At 40.1% G+C, this 19,257-nt stretch overlaps 2 protein-coding genes across 2 annotated transcripts; one reads left to right on the plus strand and one right to left on the minus strand.

The window, feature by feature from the left end:
* Positions 1-32: 32 nt before the first annotated feature.
* LOC145433511 (coiled-coil domain-containing protein 33-like) lies at positions 33-4,599 on the minus strand. Its single transcript, XM_080310630.1, has one exon. It carries the CDS (start codon positions 2,983-2,985, stop codon positions 778-780), a length of 2,208 nt encoding a protein of 735 aa, XP_080166756.1. The 5' UTR covers positions 2,986-4,599; the 3' UTR covers positions 33-777.
* Positions 4,600-7,813: 3,214 nt separating this feature from the next.
* Positions 7,814-19,017, plus strand: LOC145433514 (asparagine--tRNA ligase, cytoplasmic-like). The gene is made up of 13 exons (XM_080310633.1): positions 7,814-7,891; positions 7,953-8,098; positions 8,160-8,243; positions 8,305-8,403; positions 8,658-8,736; positions 10,892-11,049; positions 11,115-11,336; positions 11,534-11,733; positions 12,837-12,972; positions 13,133-13,223; positions 17,524-17,678; positions 17,744-17,875; positions 18,142-19,017. Exons 1-13 carry the CDS (start codon positions 7,873-7,875, stop codon positions 18,271-18,273), a joined length of 1,653 nt encoding a protein of 550 aa, XP_080166759.1. The 5' UTR covers positions 7,814-7,872; the 3' UTR covers positions 18,274-19,017.
* The last annotated feature ends 240 nt before the right edge of the window (positions 19,018-19,257 follow it).

A 19,257-nucleotide genomic window follows, 5' to 3' on the forward strand; every position in this document is an offset into this window, starting at 1 on the left:
ACTTGAAGAAATTTTAGATATTTTCTACAAAGCTTTGGAAATATAATATTTCAATTAACAACATATACAAGTATATTTATATACATACAATACACATTATGGCACGTACATAATTCCAAGGCAGCGGTGAAATTCACAATCATTGATAAGACGTGATGTTATACAGTCAAATGCAATAATATCCACAAAGCAGTTGAAGTATTATTGATAATTTGGTACAGTACAATTTTTGAAATGAGTTTCGATCCAACAGCAGAGGCACTAGGCCTTAAAAATTAACACAAATGCGGAATCAGTTTTGATATCACAGTTAGTCCAACTATGTAGCGGAACAAATTAACCAAGATCCCAATGAAGATTGATGGGCTGCTTCCGTTACCAATCAAGGAAAAACAAACAAACACTAATCTAACAGGGATATAAATCATACAAAAAGTTAGTGGTACCAATAATGAAGAATAGTGGAAAATAGGTAATACGCATAAAATATAAAAAGAATAAACTACAGTGCTTCGTGTTAGCTCTACTGTTTAGTATAATTATGATAATGTTCTGGAGACAACCACCCGCTTCAGAATCTTCACAAGCTAATAATACTGTATCAAATATTCATAAAAAGTACAGTGCAAATAACATACATTATATTGAAGAAAATTGAGAATAACAAGTGCGTCTCCGAGGGTCTCCATTGCAAATTTCAGAGATGTCCTATATTGTGCTAAATTATAATGGTAATTGGAAAGAAAATTCATTTGGTAACGTCAGTGGTAATTCCATTCAATCATATTGAGAACGACGATGGAAATCATTGGGACTTTGTTGAGTTCGCACTATCCCATTTCTATGCTCTTGAAGTCTAACTGAAAGCTCGTGTCTCTCTTGGGCCCATCGTCGAGAATTCTCATTCAGTTGTGATTCCAACGACAGCGCTCGCTCTCGTGCTTGATCAAAGTTACGTTGCAACTGATCGTTATCCATATCGAGTCTCCTCCTTTGAAGCTTCATATCTTCCAACTCCAACCGAAGCCTGGCATTCTCCTGTACCAAAATAGAGGCCGTTTGATCAGACGCGGACCTGTCTACTTTTTCAACAGGAATTCTCGGCGGCGCTTTAGACTTCGTTTTCAACTTCTCTTCTTTTTTTAGGCTCTCTGCGAGCAGTTTTTCCATCTTTGCTATTACTTTCTCTTGCTGCAATGCCGTATTTTCCAATTTTTTAATCCTGTCCTGTTTCACTTGCAATCTCTCCTCAAACTCAGGAGGGACCGAAAGTGCTTTGCTGAGAAACTTCTTTTCGCGGTCGTTAGCTTTTATGAGTTGATTCTGCAACTGTTGCACTTTATCCTGATATTTCTTCAATTCCGCACTTTCCGCTTCCATCTGAGCTTTTGTAGCAACGTACTTTTCTGCCAACTGCTCCACCGTGAGTGCGCCGGTATTTAAATCGCTTTGAATGATATCGACCAAATTCTTCCTTGTGAATAATTGCTTTTTCAACACTCGATTTTCTTCCTGCAGTCTTGCAATCGTGGATTTCAAGTGTGCGATGTCTCCAGTCATTTTCTTCACGGTCTCCTTCAATTTTTTTAACTCTTCAGCGTGATAAGACTTGACAGGCGGTTTTGCAGTGTAGCTCGGTCCTGTATTTTCTGGGAATATAGTTTCCAAAATATCACTGGGAGGGTATTCATCTTCATTAGCGAGGATTTCTGTTCTCTTTCTATCAATGGGTATCATAGTAGCCGGCGTTTCAACCACATTATGTACCGTTGGCAGTTCCTCGGAATGATGAGATTGAACAGGAGATGGATTATCAGCTGGTGTAGGTGCTGTATTTTGTCGATTGATTGAAGTTAACGACGGTAACAAAGAGAAATCGCCAACTGAAACCATTGTATCAGGTCTTTCCGAGTTAATGAGCCGGAGATATAAATCAACCCCAGGTGCGCCAGGCTCTGAATTGAAAAATTCAGTACTCGACTGAACTAGCAAGTCATTAATTTTAATACCTAGCTTGGCATCTTCCGACCTCAAAGCACTGAATATTTCCTCATCCAACAGCAGAGTGGAGAAACCAATCGGGTTACGAATCACCCACGTAATGCTACTCATACTGGTGTTTGCAGTGTAGTATTCCAAAACCAGCGCCGAGTGCGTGGTAAACATTGTGGCGGTGTCGTGACCGGTAAACATGAAGGTGTGATTCCATATCGGCTTCTTGCCACCTTGACTCGCCGTTGTGATTTGAGGAAATCCTTGAATTTGTTGACTAGGGATTTCAAAAGCCGAAGGGTGGGGTGATGGTAGCGTGACCGTAGATGTTGTGATTCCCGCTGCTTGCTTGGTCAATATACGCTCCTTATACACGGAATAATCGGGTACGATTCTGGCCACGGCAAGTAGGGGACTGCTTGATGAAGCAAGTTCCTTATGAAACCCACTAAGAATTACTTCCAGGCCACAAAATCCAAAGCTCGTCAGACGGGGAAGATGAGATTTCAGCAGTTGAATAGAAACATAGGCACGTACACCAGATCCAATAGACTTTGTTGGTTGAATAAGCTCTAAGTGATACGGGTGAAATGGCACGAAATTTTTGATTGGAACTCGGTATGTGACAAGCTTTTCTTTTGATTCATTGTCTGCTATCGTCAATATCATCTCTTCCTCGTCCACTTCAGCTTCCACTACTTGCATTGTGAGGATCTCTTCCCAAACCGGAGAATGGGTGGGTCTCACTGTTGCATGTGTTGCGCTTTGCGCAGTTTCTTTGTCTCGTTCATTCGCAATGCTCTTCACGGAAGCGAAGGGTAGAGGGTCACTACCATCAAATTTTGACGGTAAGCTTGTAGCCCCATGAACAATAATGTACATCTCAACAGAGCCTGGTTTGGAGACTACATGCTTATTATACACTGTCGGTGTAGAAGATGCACCAACACCATTCCTTCTTCGAGGTGGAGCTTTCGTCCATTTTGGGGCCATTTGCTTTTAGCCAAATTTCAATACTACCGGTAACACAAACCACTATAGTGCAGCAGTATATGTTAGGTGTTCTAGTTGAAGTTATCACACAATTAGATTGGCAATGTTGGGAAATAGGCCTACCTATACGTTAACATACAGATAGGGAACAGGCCTGGAACTAGAGCAAAGATGGCTAGAACTAGCTAACTAAAGTGTTATGAACATTAGGGCTGTTCAAAAATAACTTTTTTTCCTGAATCTTGCGCGCTCCGTGATTAAATCAGTAGGTTGCCTTGAAAACGACGCACACCAAATTTGGATTCATTCCAACCAATAATTGCTGATTTCGTAGAGTTTGAAAATTTTGAGTTTACCCATGAATGCAATTTTTCAGTCAACCCCATGAAATTGTTGCGCTGTCTTCAAAGACGATGCAAAACAAATCTGACTCAATTCCAAGCAGTAGAAGCTGAGTTATTTGAGTTTTTCTATAATATTTCTTAGATTATCCACCGATCAAGGATAATCCCCGAATTATCAGGGGTCGATAAAATTCACTGTATCATGCATATGTTCGGATCGTTTGCGAAACGCTGCGTGTAACCTGTGAGAGCGACCAATCATTCAATGATCGTGCGTTTCATTGAGTCTCAATTGTTCACTCACAAATATATTGACCGAACGAAGTGATCGAAGCTTACAGCTCATGTTGCTGTAAACTAGTCATAGAGTAATGAAATAGCAAAATGTCTATTTCTGTTCTCTATTCGTACCTTTACCAATACTTTGTTTTATTGAAATTGAATTCAAATATAGTTTATATATAGTCCTCAACCATTGGCGCAGGCTCGAATTGTATCATGTCAAATTGTAAATGGGTAATGTATTGGATCTTATCAATTTGTTTCTCTATTCTACATTTTGGCTGGTAACTATAATCTGAAGAGCCTCTATGTAATTACTTACATAGTTTCAGAGTTCTACGTATATGTGAGCGATACAGCGCCTTCTCGCGTGTATATTCAACTTTATATTAATTCATTGGTTCGGAATCAATGACCACTCAATCTGTATTTCAGACAGCTAGCAAAATTCCATGACGTAATGATGGCCTCACTCTCACATACGCGAAAAGGCAACTTGACTTGAATTGTGACTTGACTTGACTCGAGTCAAAATGTGAAATGAAGGTAGTGACTTGATCCCAATTCCCAACACAGGTGTGCAGGTGCACTGTGCAGTGCATGCCTCTTATTTTTATTTACCGTAGGTACCGGTACATCGGCAGGTTGTTGATCAACTGCAGGACTAGTTCCAATTTCTTTTGACTCCTATTCATCATTGTAACGCAATATTGTAGCGTTTCCAAATGATGAAAATATTAAATAACTGAACGACAACAACAGCAATACAATACAAACAACCCCTCTCCCATGGATACTTCTGTTTTAGCCCTCCGTCTGCCGAGATTCAGTGATGTGTGACATAAAGATTATGTCTCATACGGACACTGGACAGAGCAGTCAATCCGGATGTTAAAATTGCTGTCAGCACTGAATTTCAGTATTATCCTCTTTCACATTGCCTAATATAGGCAGGCAGGCAGGCGGCCAGGCAGGCAGGCAGTACTTTGAACAATTTTTCGGTCGATCCAGATCCTAATATAGAGACAGCGAGATAGAGATCGTTGTTTTGGCTATAAAGATAAAGATCATCGCTCTATCAAATATGCCGGACATGATGTGTGGAACAGTATCCCGCCGGTCATCCGGCAGTCGACGAGCATGTCCACATTCAAGTCGAAATACAAGCAATTACTAATAAATAAATACAGTCCATCCTCAAGATTACCGGACCACGACTGACCTATCGATCTCGCTTCCCATGACATGCCGCCCTATTTCTTGTCGCTTCCTTTTTCTATACTATCTTCTTTACTTTCATTCAGTCTGCATGCCTCCTCTTTATATCGCCTAGGCCAAGATGGGTGTCTGATTCCATAGACAACTCCTAATCGCCTCGACATCTTCTTGTCTTTTCATTGTATCGCATTTTTTGAGGTGTATTGAACTGATAAAATTGCTAATAAACCAATGATGATGATATCACAAAACATTCAAAATTCGGGAATCCGGTCTGATTATGTTAGCATTTGAACGTAGGGCTCCGGCTCCCGCTGCAAGCCCTGGTAATGAGGCATGTGCTGACTACTGATAGATATACATATATATATATAGATACACATATATGGGTTATATGTAATTGGTATTGCATGTTGGCCTATATATGACTGTCTGTTTAATGTATGAGGTGACCAGCTGACTTGAAGACCTGAAGGCCGTATCGCTGGCCACCATTTCACAGCATTACTTTCTTACACCTGAAAATAAACTTCTGTCTGTCTGTCTGTCTGTCTGTCTGTCTGAGTAGAGCTCCTCTCTCCTCCATGGCTAAAAGTGGTTCCATTTGGTGACGTAATATCGCGCCATTCATCCGTCGATTAAACGGCAAAACCCGAACATATTTCCCTTGTGCCACAATTTATCATATGTGGCGGATAATATCGGCTTAGTGTCGGTTCAGGTTTAAATCAGTCTTAACTTTTGGAACAGTTTTATATATTCCACTCTTGCTACTCTGTAGCGTGGCCACCGGCCATGGCCAGGTGGCCTCGGCGCCGAAAAGACGCCGTGTCAAGTGTAAGATAATGAAAAATACGACATATTCATATATATTGACCAGTTCAGTTTATTGACAAATACATCCGATCAATACAACATAAGATTACGATACAATGAAAATAGGAAGGCCTAGCAGCGACTTGGGGTAGTCTTTGAAATCAGCTACACCCTAGTCGATGTCAAGATGATGCATAATTCACACCATTACACATTTGCAAACTAAATGAAAAGTAACAGAAGATAACACAAATATAGGACACGCAACAAAAAGAGATGGCTTGTGACGGAAGGCCAGGTCGCTATACCACATCGTGGTCCAGTAATCCCGAGCGCTGACATGTATTTATTCAGTATATAGAACTTGCTTTCAATGTGGACAATGGACAGGACATCATCATCATCATCATTGGTTTATTAGCAATTTTATCAGTTCAATACACCACAAAAATGCGATACAATGAAAAAACAGGAAGATGTCGAAGCGACAAGGAGTAGTCTATGGAATCTGACACCCACCTTGGCCTAGGCGATGTAAAGAGGAGGCATGCACACTGAATGAAAGTAAAGAAGATAGTATAGAAAAATAATGCGACAAGAAATAGGGCGGCATGTCATGGGAAGCGAGATCGATAGGTCAGTCGTGGTCCGGTAATCTTGAGGATGGACTTTATTTATTTAGTAGTAATTGCTTGTATTTCGACTTGAATGTGGACATGCTCGTCGACTGTCGGATGGCCGGCGGGATACTGTTCCACACATCAGGTCCGGCATATTTGATGGAGCGATGATCTTTTCGGTCGATCATATGATATTTGGACGACGTGGACGCGCGTGTGTTGTACTTGTGCGCTTTTGATTGCTCGTCGACTTCTGGATTCCCGTCGAAATATCGTTCCACAGTTGCCATATAGCTACAGCCGACATATAAAACCAAATCCTAAATATGAGTGAATGTACGAATAAGATAATTAACCAATTTAGGCCTACATTCTATTTCTGTACTTGAAATAATCACAAGATTTATTCGATAGGCGTGTTGTGGGCGTCACGCAGAATGATGAAACGTGTTGCGTGCGTGGACTGGACAAACCGCCAGCTGATTGGAGCATTGAAGGGCGTAGGGTGGGTCTGTGGCTGTACCTCGGCGCCGTGTTGTAGTTAGGGTGGCAGTAAAGTAAGCCGTTGGTGGATGGCGTTATGGCCATGATGTATGTTGCTCAAGGCTTTTATGAGACGACTCGTTTTTGACAATTACGGCACCAATTTGAATCAACATTGACAATTTATTACTGATGCAATAAACTAAAGTTTCTCATCACGCTAGTTATATATAAACTGGTACATTTAGTTCCGTGTGACAACAGCGCTAAAGCAGCAACGTAAGAGTATACTATATATAGGGAGAGGGACTGCATTACAATCTCTATGGTTAAACTAGCATAGTAGATAGGGAGATTGTCTTGTGAATCCATTGATGGTTTAAAGTAAGTTGGGTATTAGCCTTATAACTACTAACTAACTATACCTTACCGGTATACTTGAAGAGGTCTGTTTTGACATTTCACTTTATTCAATCTACGGCATTTCTTCCATTCCATTGTTCCCAGACGTGCTAGGCTGATTGACTTGGGTTAAGCTTAGCTTCATGGTTTCGCTGACTCTTGATTAATGCGTGTCCATTGTAACACCGTTGTGGCGACCTGGCGTTCTCCCTAATCCAACCTAACCACTGGCCAGCCAAAAGTGTATGGAAAAAGCCGTCGAAATTGATGCTCAAGTCACCATTGAAAGTTAAATTGTGGTCGCTCAAACAGGTTTGAGCCTTTAAATGCTCTGTAGAAAATGAATGAATCAGTTATCACCATAATTGCTATATCTGCGTATACATTGGACTCAATTGCCACTGTAAAAAGGTTGTAATGGCCTGCTCTGGTGGCGACGAGCTGGTATTTATCATACGGTATAGCTTATAGTGGCATTTCACAGATCTTTGAAGGAATATCACAACTGGCTCGACAGTCAACAGGAAGTCTAAATGGTATTGATATTCCTGGATGACGCGGTGGTTAGAAACTGCTAAAGCACACTGCATGAAATTTATGCTGCGATATCGATAATGTCCTTTCGAACTAGCATTAGCAATGCATCTTTGTTTCATTCATCAGAAATAACTACATCATCGCTGTAGCCGTAAAGTTTGTTGTTAACGTGGCATCCTTCTATAATGGAAAGTTTAACCATCAGTGGGTATTTCACATTTCCATCAATCAGTATTGGCATTGACAAATTGGTGCATATTTTTAGAGGAAATATACACCAGCGAAAAGAGAGGATGTGACATAGAAGGTCAAGGATCTGAAGCAAGCCCATTTAAGACAGTGTTGCAAGCACTTCGTTCTGCTAGAGTTGAACCGTGGCCATCCATTTATGTCGATGCTAAAGAAGGAAATGTAGATATTTGGCATTTACCAATTTTATTACCGCCGAGTTACACGCTTACCATGTTTCCAGGGCTATGAATCTGTTGCCAAGGCACAGCTGAAGAAGCAAGTGAAAATATATCAAGGTGAAAAAAGAAAAGATGATGCGCGAAAAGTATGAACTCGTGCACAAGCATCGAGTTCTAACTCCCATGAGATGCATGTTTTTCTTTTAGCAACGAGAACAGGAAGATGCGGATAGGCGTGAAAAAAACTTGGAGGATGCGAAGAAAATAACGATCGTAGAAGATAAATCTTTACCTGCAGCGAAAGAGGTAAGGCACTTGATTACAATATGTGCGTTGTGTGTGTAGGCATACTGTGTGTTTATCGAGTAGGCATTATTCGACCAGTACGGTAATTATTTTGTTAGTAGTTACTGCATGGTGCACAGTCCATATTCAGTGAACCGTGCATTTCGGGATTTTGGTATAATGTTTTGACAATCTAATACTGCATGACAGCGCCTCTTTGAACCTAATTAGTCATGCTTTGCTGATATGAAATTATTCTATCAATTTTAATACAGCTGAAAATTCGCCAGTGCGAAAACCATCGCGGCGAAAGAATAAAAGTTAGCGGCTGGGTGCACCGACTCAGAAGACAGGGTATGTATGTGTCAATTGTTTCTTTTCAGTACGTCCTTTCGAATTGGTCTAGAAATTTTGTGGATAATCCTTGATGAATGATATTTTCTGAACAATATGTATCTGGAATTGTGTTGTTGTACTTCTGAAATTATGTATCAGTGCGGTGTTTAACCTACGGCTGTGAAAGTAAATCATGCGATTCAAACTTAATTAAACCACTGTTAAATTTCACTTCATTTCTTGAAACAAAATTTGTGCTGAGGTTGTTACAGATTTCAGTACAGTGTCTCGTTAGCGATGTTCAATGTTCATACTCCTTTCATGGGATTTTATCGATGGAACATATGGTTTAACATTGAATTAATCCATTTTATAATCTATCATTGCCATTTCTTTTGCATTCCAAACATCTTTTTCTGGTCCATGGAATCATAAGCACCATTAACTTTATACCGCGATGGTCACGGTTTCACATCGGTATCAAATAAATCATAACCATCTGGAACAAGCAGTCCATCAGCCGACAGTATAGATTTCACGAGTCTGATGTAAATAAACACAATGGTCCTGTCCCCTAATATAATATTACTGTCCTGCAATATCACACTTACTGGCTGACTAACAAATGATTGATTCTCCTCCTACACGTTCACTTGTGAGAGTTGTTTTTGTGCATGGTATTCTCTGCCCTGTTATCTTCTGCAATATGCCTGAACCTAACACGGCAAAGAGAAGACAAAATAATATTTATATGACGCTTTCTTCACGATATTTGGGAGGCATTCAGGTAGTGGATGGCGGCCATACGCATCAGAATTTATTGAAAAAAAATGGCTGTGAATAGTAAGAAGGTTGGACAGTACCTAATCAAATGCAATCGTTCTATCCAAATTATTGACATAACTGTGCAAAGAAACAAATTACACTGTCCGACTCGATCCTGTTTCTTCAAAATCGACTCTGGCTGCCCGTATCGGAAAAAGTATGAATCCATATCAATCAAAAAATGAAAATATGGCCAATATTCACTTCGCGGCTTTGTCTTCATTCTCTACACTATCCAAATCAGAAAATTCGGCTCCTGCCCTAAATTGAAAAATCCAGCCGATATCTGCTTCTCCTTCACGCTCCACACTGATACGTATGTACCAGTGTTGGGATGTCTCGAGTCATGACTTGACTCGAGTCAGACTCGAGTCAACTTTTTCGTATGACTTGACTTGACTCGAGTCACTTTGCAAAAATGAAATGACTTGACTTGACTCGGTGCTTCAAAAATGTGGATTGACTTGTGACTCGGAGCAAAATTTACGAGTCAATTTCAAGTCATTAAATAAACGGTGTCGATTAAATCACCCTATCTTATGTATTTTCGCCATGTCGGTGTCACTTCACTTGTGAGAGCAACCAGTCATTCACTGATTGCATGTTTCACTGATCCTTCATTGTTACATCACAAATAAATTGACCGCAGTCAAAACGATCACAGCTTACGTTGTCGTAGTAGCAATAGATTAATCAAATAGAAACGTGTCGTTGTTTATTAGACGGCTCATTGCTTACATTGCGCAGTGCTCACCTTTACCTCACCTTTACACTCTTGTATGATTTAAATCAAACGAATATATATAGTTTATGCGTTTCTATTCTCACGGATGTGTAGATGGGTACCATGATATTGTATTGTACCATATCAATTTGTTCAACTTCTCGAGGCTTCGTATTCGATCCGTTATATTGGCTGATAATAACAGACTGTAGTATGTAGCTTTACAGGTACTCACATATTCTATTAGCAGTTCTTCGTTTGCGTGAGCGATACAACACCTTTTTACATATATATTTAACTTTATATTCGTTATTTGATTAAAGATAAATGGCCAATTATTCTGTCCTTCACCCTGTTAGCAAAATGTAATGACTTTGCATCATTACTCATGCTGGGAAAATTCAATCTGACTTGAATTCTGACTTGACTCGTGACTTGACTTGACTCGGGTCACCTCCAAAAAACAAGTGACTTGACTTGACTCGAGTCACCTTTGAAAATCGATTGACTTGACTTGACTCGAGTCAAAATGTGCAATGACTCGAGATGACTCGTGACTCGAAGGTAGTGACTTGATCCCAACACTGGTATGTACCACTTGCAAATACAATTTATCTTCTCTAGGGAGGACACTGATGTTCATTGTGCTGCGAGATGGTACAGGCTACGTCCAATGTGTGTTGCAAGATAAATTATGCCAAACCTATGATGCACTTGTCTTATCTCCGGAAAGCACAGTTGCCCTGTATGGAACTCTGACGAAAGTCCCGGAGGGTAAATCGGTGAGTGGAAGAACATACCGATTTCACTGTTGTCAAGAATTCGCTCATCATTATTCCGTTTTCAGGCACCTGGGGGACATGAGCTGATTTGTGACTATTGGAAAGTGATTGGGCTAGCACCAGCCGGTGGCATAGAGAACGTTCTCAACCAAGACGCAGATGTAGATGTTCGACTGGACAACAGACATTTGGTTATACGGGGCGAATCCACTTCGAAAATTCTGAGAATACGATCCTACCTCATGCAGGCTTTCAGAGACCACTACTTTGACAATGGATATTTCGAGGTGTTGTATTGTGTGATGATATTCCTTGTGGTCGTATCAACTTTTGGGTAGAGGCCTACCTATTTTCAGTGTTAGGCTATTTGTTCAAGCAATATTTGAAACTGTCAACGTGTTGGCCATGGTCTATTGCAGTCGTTCCGCATATATTATACCTTTGTCGCAAGTTTCACAATAAGACTTCCGGTAACGCATTATAGGTCACACCGCCTACACTAGTTATGACACAATGTGAAGGAGGATCGACCTTGTTCAAGTTTGATTACTTCGGGGAGCAAGCCTATCTGACGCAATCTTCTCAGCTCTACCTTGAAACTTGCCTGCCCGCACTTGGCGACGTCTTCTGCCTTGCCGAATCATACCGGGCGGAGCAGAGCAGAACAAGGAGACATCTTGCCGAGTAAGATGTCACGGTAACACAGTACCGTTAAAGAGTGATTTTCGTACACTGTGTGGGTGAAATCAAGCACAGTTTTCCTGGAAACGTTGTTTATTTTGACTTATCCAGCACCCTTCAGTTCAGAAGTCATGTAATTTATATCTCGACTCGGTCTAAGATCATGTCTTGAGGTTTCGGGACACGAGCTGTGCTATTTCAATGTGTCACCAGAAATTCATGTGATTTTATATTGAAATTCAATATTGTGTGACAAAAGCTGTGACATGAAGGTTTCAAGTGCTTAGGGTTGGTAAAAAAACTTTTTTCCTGATTCACTGATTCAATTGTTAAAAAAAAAATAACTTGGCTCAGTTCCTAACGGTTGATGTGAACACACAGGAGTTGCAATTTTAACTTGCTATAAAAAATTTTCCTGTCAACCTCATGAAATTGTTCGGTTGTCTAAAAGACCGATGCTTGACAATTTTTGCGCACTTCCAACCGGTATTGTGGCTCAAAATTCTGGATTAGTAAAAATAGCCAGGGCGATGGGTAATCCCAGAATTGTTAACAAAAATCTTGAATAACTTCGCTTCTACAGGTTAGAATTGCGTCAGATTTGTTTTGCATTGTTTTTTTGACAGCTCGACAGTTTCATGGGGTTGACAGTAAAATTTGAAAATTATTCTGTGCTACCAGTTGGAATCAAGTCAAATTTGGTATACAGCGTTTTTATAGGCTACCTAGCAATTTCATCAGTGAATCCCTGGAATCCGCAAAAAAGGTTATTTTTGAACTACTCTAATGCTTGGGCAGGGTTGGCCTGGTCGTTTGTGACCCTATGAAATTTTGAGTGAGTCACACTTTCGAGACTGGGACCTTGTCGGTGGTCAGACGTGCTTGTCAGTTCTTCAATTAGTTAGATATAATCCTTTGAACTGAGAACATATGTCAACATTGTATGTCATCTACGTCATCGAGTCATCCTAGGTGTGATTTTCGTTTCATGATACGTGACATAATATTTCAATTCTACTAAATCTACCGTATCCAGATATCAATGAGACTCCGTAAATCAATTTTATTAGTCTTTCAGCATTTTTGTATAATTATACTTGTTTTAGATACACTCACGTGGAAGCTGAGTGCGCATTTATAACTTTCAATGATCTTCTTGACAAATTGGAGGACCTTGTATGCGATGTGATCGACAGAGTAATGAAAACTCCTGCTGGTCAACTTATTAAAGATCTCAACCCAGTATGTACATAATTTTTTAAACACTGTTGTATTCAATTGTATAATTTCTAGTTTTCCGTCTATTTATGAACTCAACTACTACAATGAGTCTGATTTGTTGTGATGTGCGACCTTTTGAAATCTTGATTTGTTCAGGTAATAACATATCTGTTTTTGTTAGGATTTTGAACCACCCAAAAGGCCCTTTAAACGGATGGAGTATTCAGAAGCAATTAAATGGCTCAGAGAGCATGATGTCAAAAAAGATGATGGTACGTATTTCGCTATAAGTTGGGCACCTAACTATAAATCAGAAACCGATCATTTAAATCAGTGTTTTTCAAGCTTTTTTCCTCCAGCGTCCTTAACACAAATTTCATGGTGTGGTGCCGCCCATATATTAAGAGGTGCACAAACGAAGATGAGGTACGGTCGGTCTTCTCGGGTTTAGACTTGACAATATCACATAGTTCGCGCTTGAATCGCGCCCGATGATCTGTTAACTTGGTAACGATCTAATTATTGTATGAACTATTATCGGGATCAAAATCATGGTTGTGGTGATATCCGTCAGGTACGGCTTATACCTACATAGCGGGTTCGGGTTCAAGAGGAATGTACACAACCTGATTTCAACTCTGATTGTCGATATGGTGAAGCTATATTGGGTTTAGTGTTATAGATGTTATATATGTCTAATAAATTGACCTAAATTATTGTATAGACCTATTCTCACATTGAAATCAGTTTGGGTAAATAGAGAAAATACCGTGATTTTCCAAGTATATTACGCCCCCATGTATAATACGCACCCTTGAAATGGCATGCAAATTCTGGGAAAAAGCCTGTGCCCATGTATAGTACGCACCCTGCATTTGCAGTACACGAATAGCTGTTTTCGGTATACTATGTCGACATGTCGTTATGTTTTGCGATGTCACTGTTCAACAGGGCCGGCCAACCCGTGGCCCGCGGACCACATTTGGCCCGCGAGGTAATTTCAGAAATAAGTAATATTATAAAAAATGGATTGCACAGATTGTGAACTTGCAAGGCCAACCAAAAATTTGATTAGTCTGGCCGCAACACTTCAGATGTGATGACTAAAATATCAGTTCCGATGCATTGGCAGATCCATGAGCTAGTCACATTTTGGTAGATCTTAGTACACTACAATAAAGCATAATAATTTGCGATAGATTTATCAAAAGTAAAAATTTTCTACACGCTTCGCGCAACATGTTGTCATTCGATTTCTTGCTTTTAATATTGTTATCCCTTTGTGAAAATGAAAGAACGCCTAATGTATCAGATTGAGTCTATTCGCGATTACGGGACCTTGCTTTTGCGCTCGCAGGAAGACCGTCGACTATGAAGCCTTGGCACAAATTGATTGACGCATGTTGATCGAAGCTTTCGATATCGTTATGTCCTATGTCAAGGCGCCGAATAGTCCAGTCCTTGCAAACTGAGCCCAGCGATATACAGCAGGCCCGGAATAGAGTCGAGTGACAATATTATAGACCTATGAACTTCGAAAAATTTTCGCGCGGCTAGTGGCCCGCGCAATAGTTCGTCGATCGAATGTGGCCCTTTGACTGAAAAGGTTGGCCACCCCTGCTGTTCAACAATCATCACATAATCATCGCTAATCATTATGCGATTAACTGCATTGTCTCTAAACAAAATTAGATAGCCGCAAAGCCTGTGAGGCCGGCAACACGATAGTTTAGGCCGGCGACACGACATCTTACGCACGCACGAGGCCTGTAACAGATGCGATTGCTCAGGCCAACGGTTTTGTCGTGCGCACCAGGTCTGATGCGAGTGCGACTGATTACGCAAGCGATTATATCTTGCGCGCATGGCCTGGTGTATATGCGATTGTTCAGGCCTGTCTTTGACACAATGGATTAGCGAGGATTGCCGCGCGCGCCTGCAGCAATGCTCGCTCGTTATCAATGATCTAATTTCGCTCGCGTACAAACGGCAAACTAACTCAGCTTTGCTGCTCGTTAATTGGTAACACGTTTCTCGCTAATTGATAATACGAATTACTGGGCGCGATGGCTGAAAGTGATGCGAAAGTGATTGGAAACAAACATGAAGAAAGGTGTGATTTCAAGTTTTTTATTGAGGGAGATTTTTTCAAGCGTGCTGTTACCATGTATAATACGCACCCCCTGATTTTAGGGCAAAAAATCGTGAAAATTTTGCGCATTATACATGGAAAATTACGGTACTGCACTCAGTTAACTTAATATGCAACTCATTATTATGCAATGTGCATGTGAGGTTGTGGTGCACAACATTGATCAGAATCATTCTTCTTGGCATGATGAAAAAATATACTGACATTTTCATATGGTAGCTTTTGAATACAAGGATATTCAATTAACCATCTTGCCCAGAACGCTGTGAAACTTGTATTTTCTCACTGTAGGTAGTTATGCCATTTTTCGACATTAAGACTAGTCATGTATTGTGAGATACAATACATAGTTTGGAACATTTTGTTGGGAACACCCCTATCCAGTGTGATGGAACTAAGGATGACTTAGTGGTCTTAAAAGGACGCGCATGAAGCACATAATCCACATTTGTATGAATTATTTTAAACATGTCATTTGTGGAAAATGTAGCATACATCGCCTGTACATTTCGAGCGAAATACTCCGATTTTGTCTGATTTAATGAATTTTGTCAGAAGTAAATTTGCAACGATAACTCCGGGTTATATAGGACTGCAGTTCAACTGTTATAGAACGCTATATCTCCCGAGACATTAACTTCGTTTTGTTAATATATTCGCTAAAATCTTTTCGACTGGCTCTCATCAGTAGCGACTGTCAGTGATCGGGTGAATCAAATTCGAAATGTAGGAACTATTTTGTCTGTATGACATAATAACAAAAACAAACAACTAGTAGACAGGCAAGATACGGTAGTAACGATACAAAACAAACGTTAACAAGCATCTCCATGAGAACTATTACACCAGAGGTCGGAACCTATGGCCATACATGGCTCTTTTGGGTAGAAGATATGGCTCTTTGTCAAATTTTCATTTTTGTACATTTATCAATATTGCCGAAACTTGTCGAAACGCCTCGAAATCTTGGATTGCACGATAAGTTGATTGAGCGAAGAGAATAGCAGATATGGTTACGCCTGTATGACAATGCAGTTTTCAAATACTCATTGTCTTCCTGGTCCACGGCAATAAATGAACCTTTTTTCAAAAGTGACATTCACAATTACAAATTCAAATTACATACAACGCCGTAGCTATCAACGATCTTGATTGGTATGTAGCTTCTGTAGTAACGCCGTGAAAATGTAAGCGTTAAGCGCAACGATATATTATCGCCGAATATTTCAAGAACTGAAAAGTTAATCAATATTTAGATTTTGAAATCAGTGCGACAGTTACATTTGAATAATGTCACCTAATATAAATTGTAAACTATTAACGATGAATTGTGCTACCACAGTTGAGGCTTGGCCCGTCTGTGCCTCACCTGTGCCTTAGCTATCCTTCTGCGCTTCATTTTCGAACAATATATATATATATACACGTTACATGATTTTGGGGTTAAATATGTTCGAAATCCAGTCGTTCATGAACATCGATAGAAAATTCCAATAATAATCATTGAAGGTTTCACAATTTAATTTTCGTTCACTCACAGGCGAGGCACTGTCTCACTTGCCTCTCCTGACCGATAGCAGGCGATACATATAAACGTAAGACCTTATAGCTTCCACACCCTTTTTAATGTCCACTCGTATGAATATAGCTTTATTATTTACATAAGCTTTCGCAGCTCTGCTCCTTTATCAGGTGTTAAAGCGAAATTAAAAAGATGTAGCTTGCGAAAGATCCATGCAAAAGATCTATGTAACTCAAGTAACTCAGCATGGTATGAGTCTTTAAAGAGAAAATGGGGCGTACACGACGAATCCCATGTAGTGAGTTCGAATTTCAATCGTGACGTACCGTACCAGTTGATTGACACGTATGGCTCTTTGGGTGTTGAATGGAAAGCATAGGGCCAATATGGCTTTCCTAACAGAAAAGGTTCCCGACCCCTGCACTGCACCATCAATTGCAACTCCATGTTTCTTCAGCGCCCTCCAAATCGGCTCCTTCAAAATCTAAATGGCCCCCTGGTGGTCGTTGGCGCGAAGGTTAACAACCACTGATGTAAATGAATATGCCAGTGTAAAAAAACTTGAAAATTTCTCGTCTTTTGAGCCAAATGTGTTCAATTTTTTATCAGGACCAGTGGTACTTGTCATTCAATACTTGTATAATATATATGTATATATAAGTTTCCGCATCAAGTGAATTGTCAGTGGATCAGTGATTTACTGTACATTGCAATCGAATGTTCTTTACGCTGCTGGGATACGACATAGTTTATTATATCCAGATCCGCCCTTCGTGTTGGGTTAACTATAATATATTTCATCATCATATGGTTGAACCTCGCACTGTAGGACCAAACTATTTTTCATTTATATGTTTACTGATACGATGCCAAGACTATCCATCCAAATTTTTGCCAGGTACATACTATGAATACGGCGAAGATATACCAGAAATGCCAGAACGCAAGATGACGGATGCCATCAATGAACCTATTTTACTTTGCAAATTCCCAGCGCATATCAAGTCTTTCTACATGCAAAAGTGTGCTGACGACCCAACTCTCACAGAGTCTGTGAGTTATCTCGGTTCCTTTTAGCTCCGAAGCAAAGGATTTACTGTAATATTTTCCCACAACAGGTAGATTTGTTGATGCCAAATGTTGGCGAGATAGTTGGTGGCTCTATGAGGATGTGGGATCATGCCGAATTGATGGAGGCATACAAAACTGAAGGAATTTCATCCAAGCCATATTATTGGTACACAGATCAGGTGAGTTTCTTCTGTTTACACTACTGCATGAGGAACTTTTTAGACTTGTGAATACCGAGTGACTCAATTGGCGCATGGAGTCTCTCTTCGTCATCTGTGAAATCGGTAAATCAAATGTGTAAGGGTTGATTTGTTGTTCTTCTTGAGTGAATTTTTGACTTCTAGGATTAACTTACAATTTTGTTAAAGCGGTAATGAAAGATATCCCTTCATATGTTGTCCAATAATGTAGGAATATCTTATTGAGCATTTAATTGTGTATTCAGAGAAAATTTGGTACTTGCCCCCATGGCGGTTATGGACTGGGATTGGAAAGAATTTTGACTTGGCTGTGCAACCAATACCATATCCGCGACGTCTGTCTGTACCCACGATTCATTCAGAGATGCCAACCATAACATATCGAACGTCTCATCTTCTTCACGGACGAACAAGGATGCTGCGTTGATGTCATCTACAAATATACCGTAACATACTGGAGGAGAATTGTTCAAAGTTAATTATTATCTGTGATAGAATGTGTCACTTGGAAGTTTTGCGATTCTCATGTGAATATGTTACTGTAGTTCCTTTGCATACTGATTGGGATGACTTGAATACAGGCAGGCTACTTTTTTCTCCCTGAACGCCTTTTTTCATTTCACGGTCAGGCCTGTTCTAACGCGCCAGTAGTTACATTTCAGAACATTATGACAATTAGACGTTTGTGTAGAAACTTTAGGTGTATGCATGTGGGTTGTGTCGACTAAGTTAGGTCGTTTTCTTTGCTTACTAAAGTCTATCAAGACATGCTAGGTTGTTTCTGTGGTGATATGAGTTTGTTCACTGTCGTAGTTCGGCATTTCGGTTCAAAATGAATGTTGTATAATCCAAAACTTGTCTGCTGTGAGTCGGATATGTTATGTTGAATACGTGTAGTTCCTATTGTCGCTGACTAATAGCAATCACGAATCGCCATTTACGGATATTGTGCAGTTGGCCTGTTCGTATTTCCTGTGTAGATGGTTTCCCGGCGGTCCTTGTTGAAGACGTGGTTTATTCATTTGTGTTGCAGTATTATTAGGCATGTCAGAACATGTTGCGTGTGGACAGTGAACACCTGTCGTTAATCGTCAATGAATTCACGTTCATTCACCCATTTATATGACTGTGGAAAGTAATCTCGTACTCTCTCAGTATTGGGATCAAGTCACTACCTTCGAGTCACAATTCATTTCGAGTCGTTTCACATTTTCACTCGAGTTAAGCCAATCGACTTTCGAAGGTGACTCTCAAGCAGACTTGGACAACTAGAAAATTTTCAGCATTCCTGAATTAGATTAGAATTAGAATAAGAGCTCCACAGTTTTTTTCAAACTAGATTAGAATTAGAGCTGCACAGT

This window comes from Botryllus schlosseri, chromosome 2 (assembly GCF_051294905.1).
Source record: "Botryllus schlosseri isolate E-star chromosome 2, Bs_hap1, whole genome shotgun sequence".
Lineage (NCBI taxonomy): Eukaryota > Metazoa > Chordata > Ascidiacea > Stolidobranchia > Styelidae > Botryllus > Botryllus schlosseri.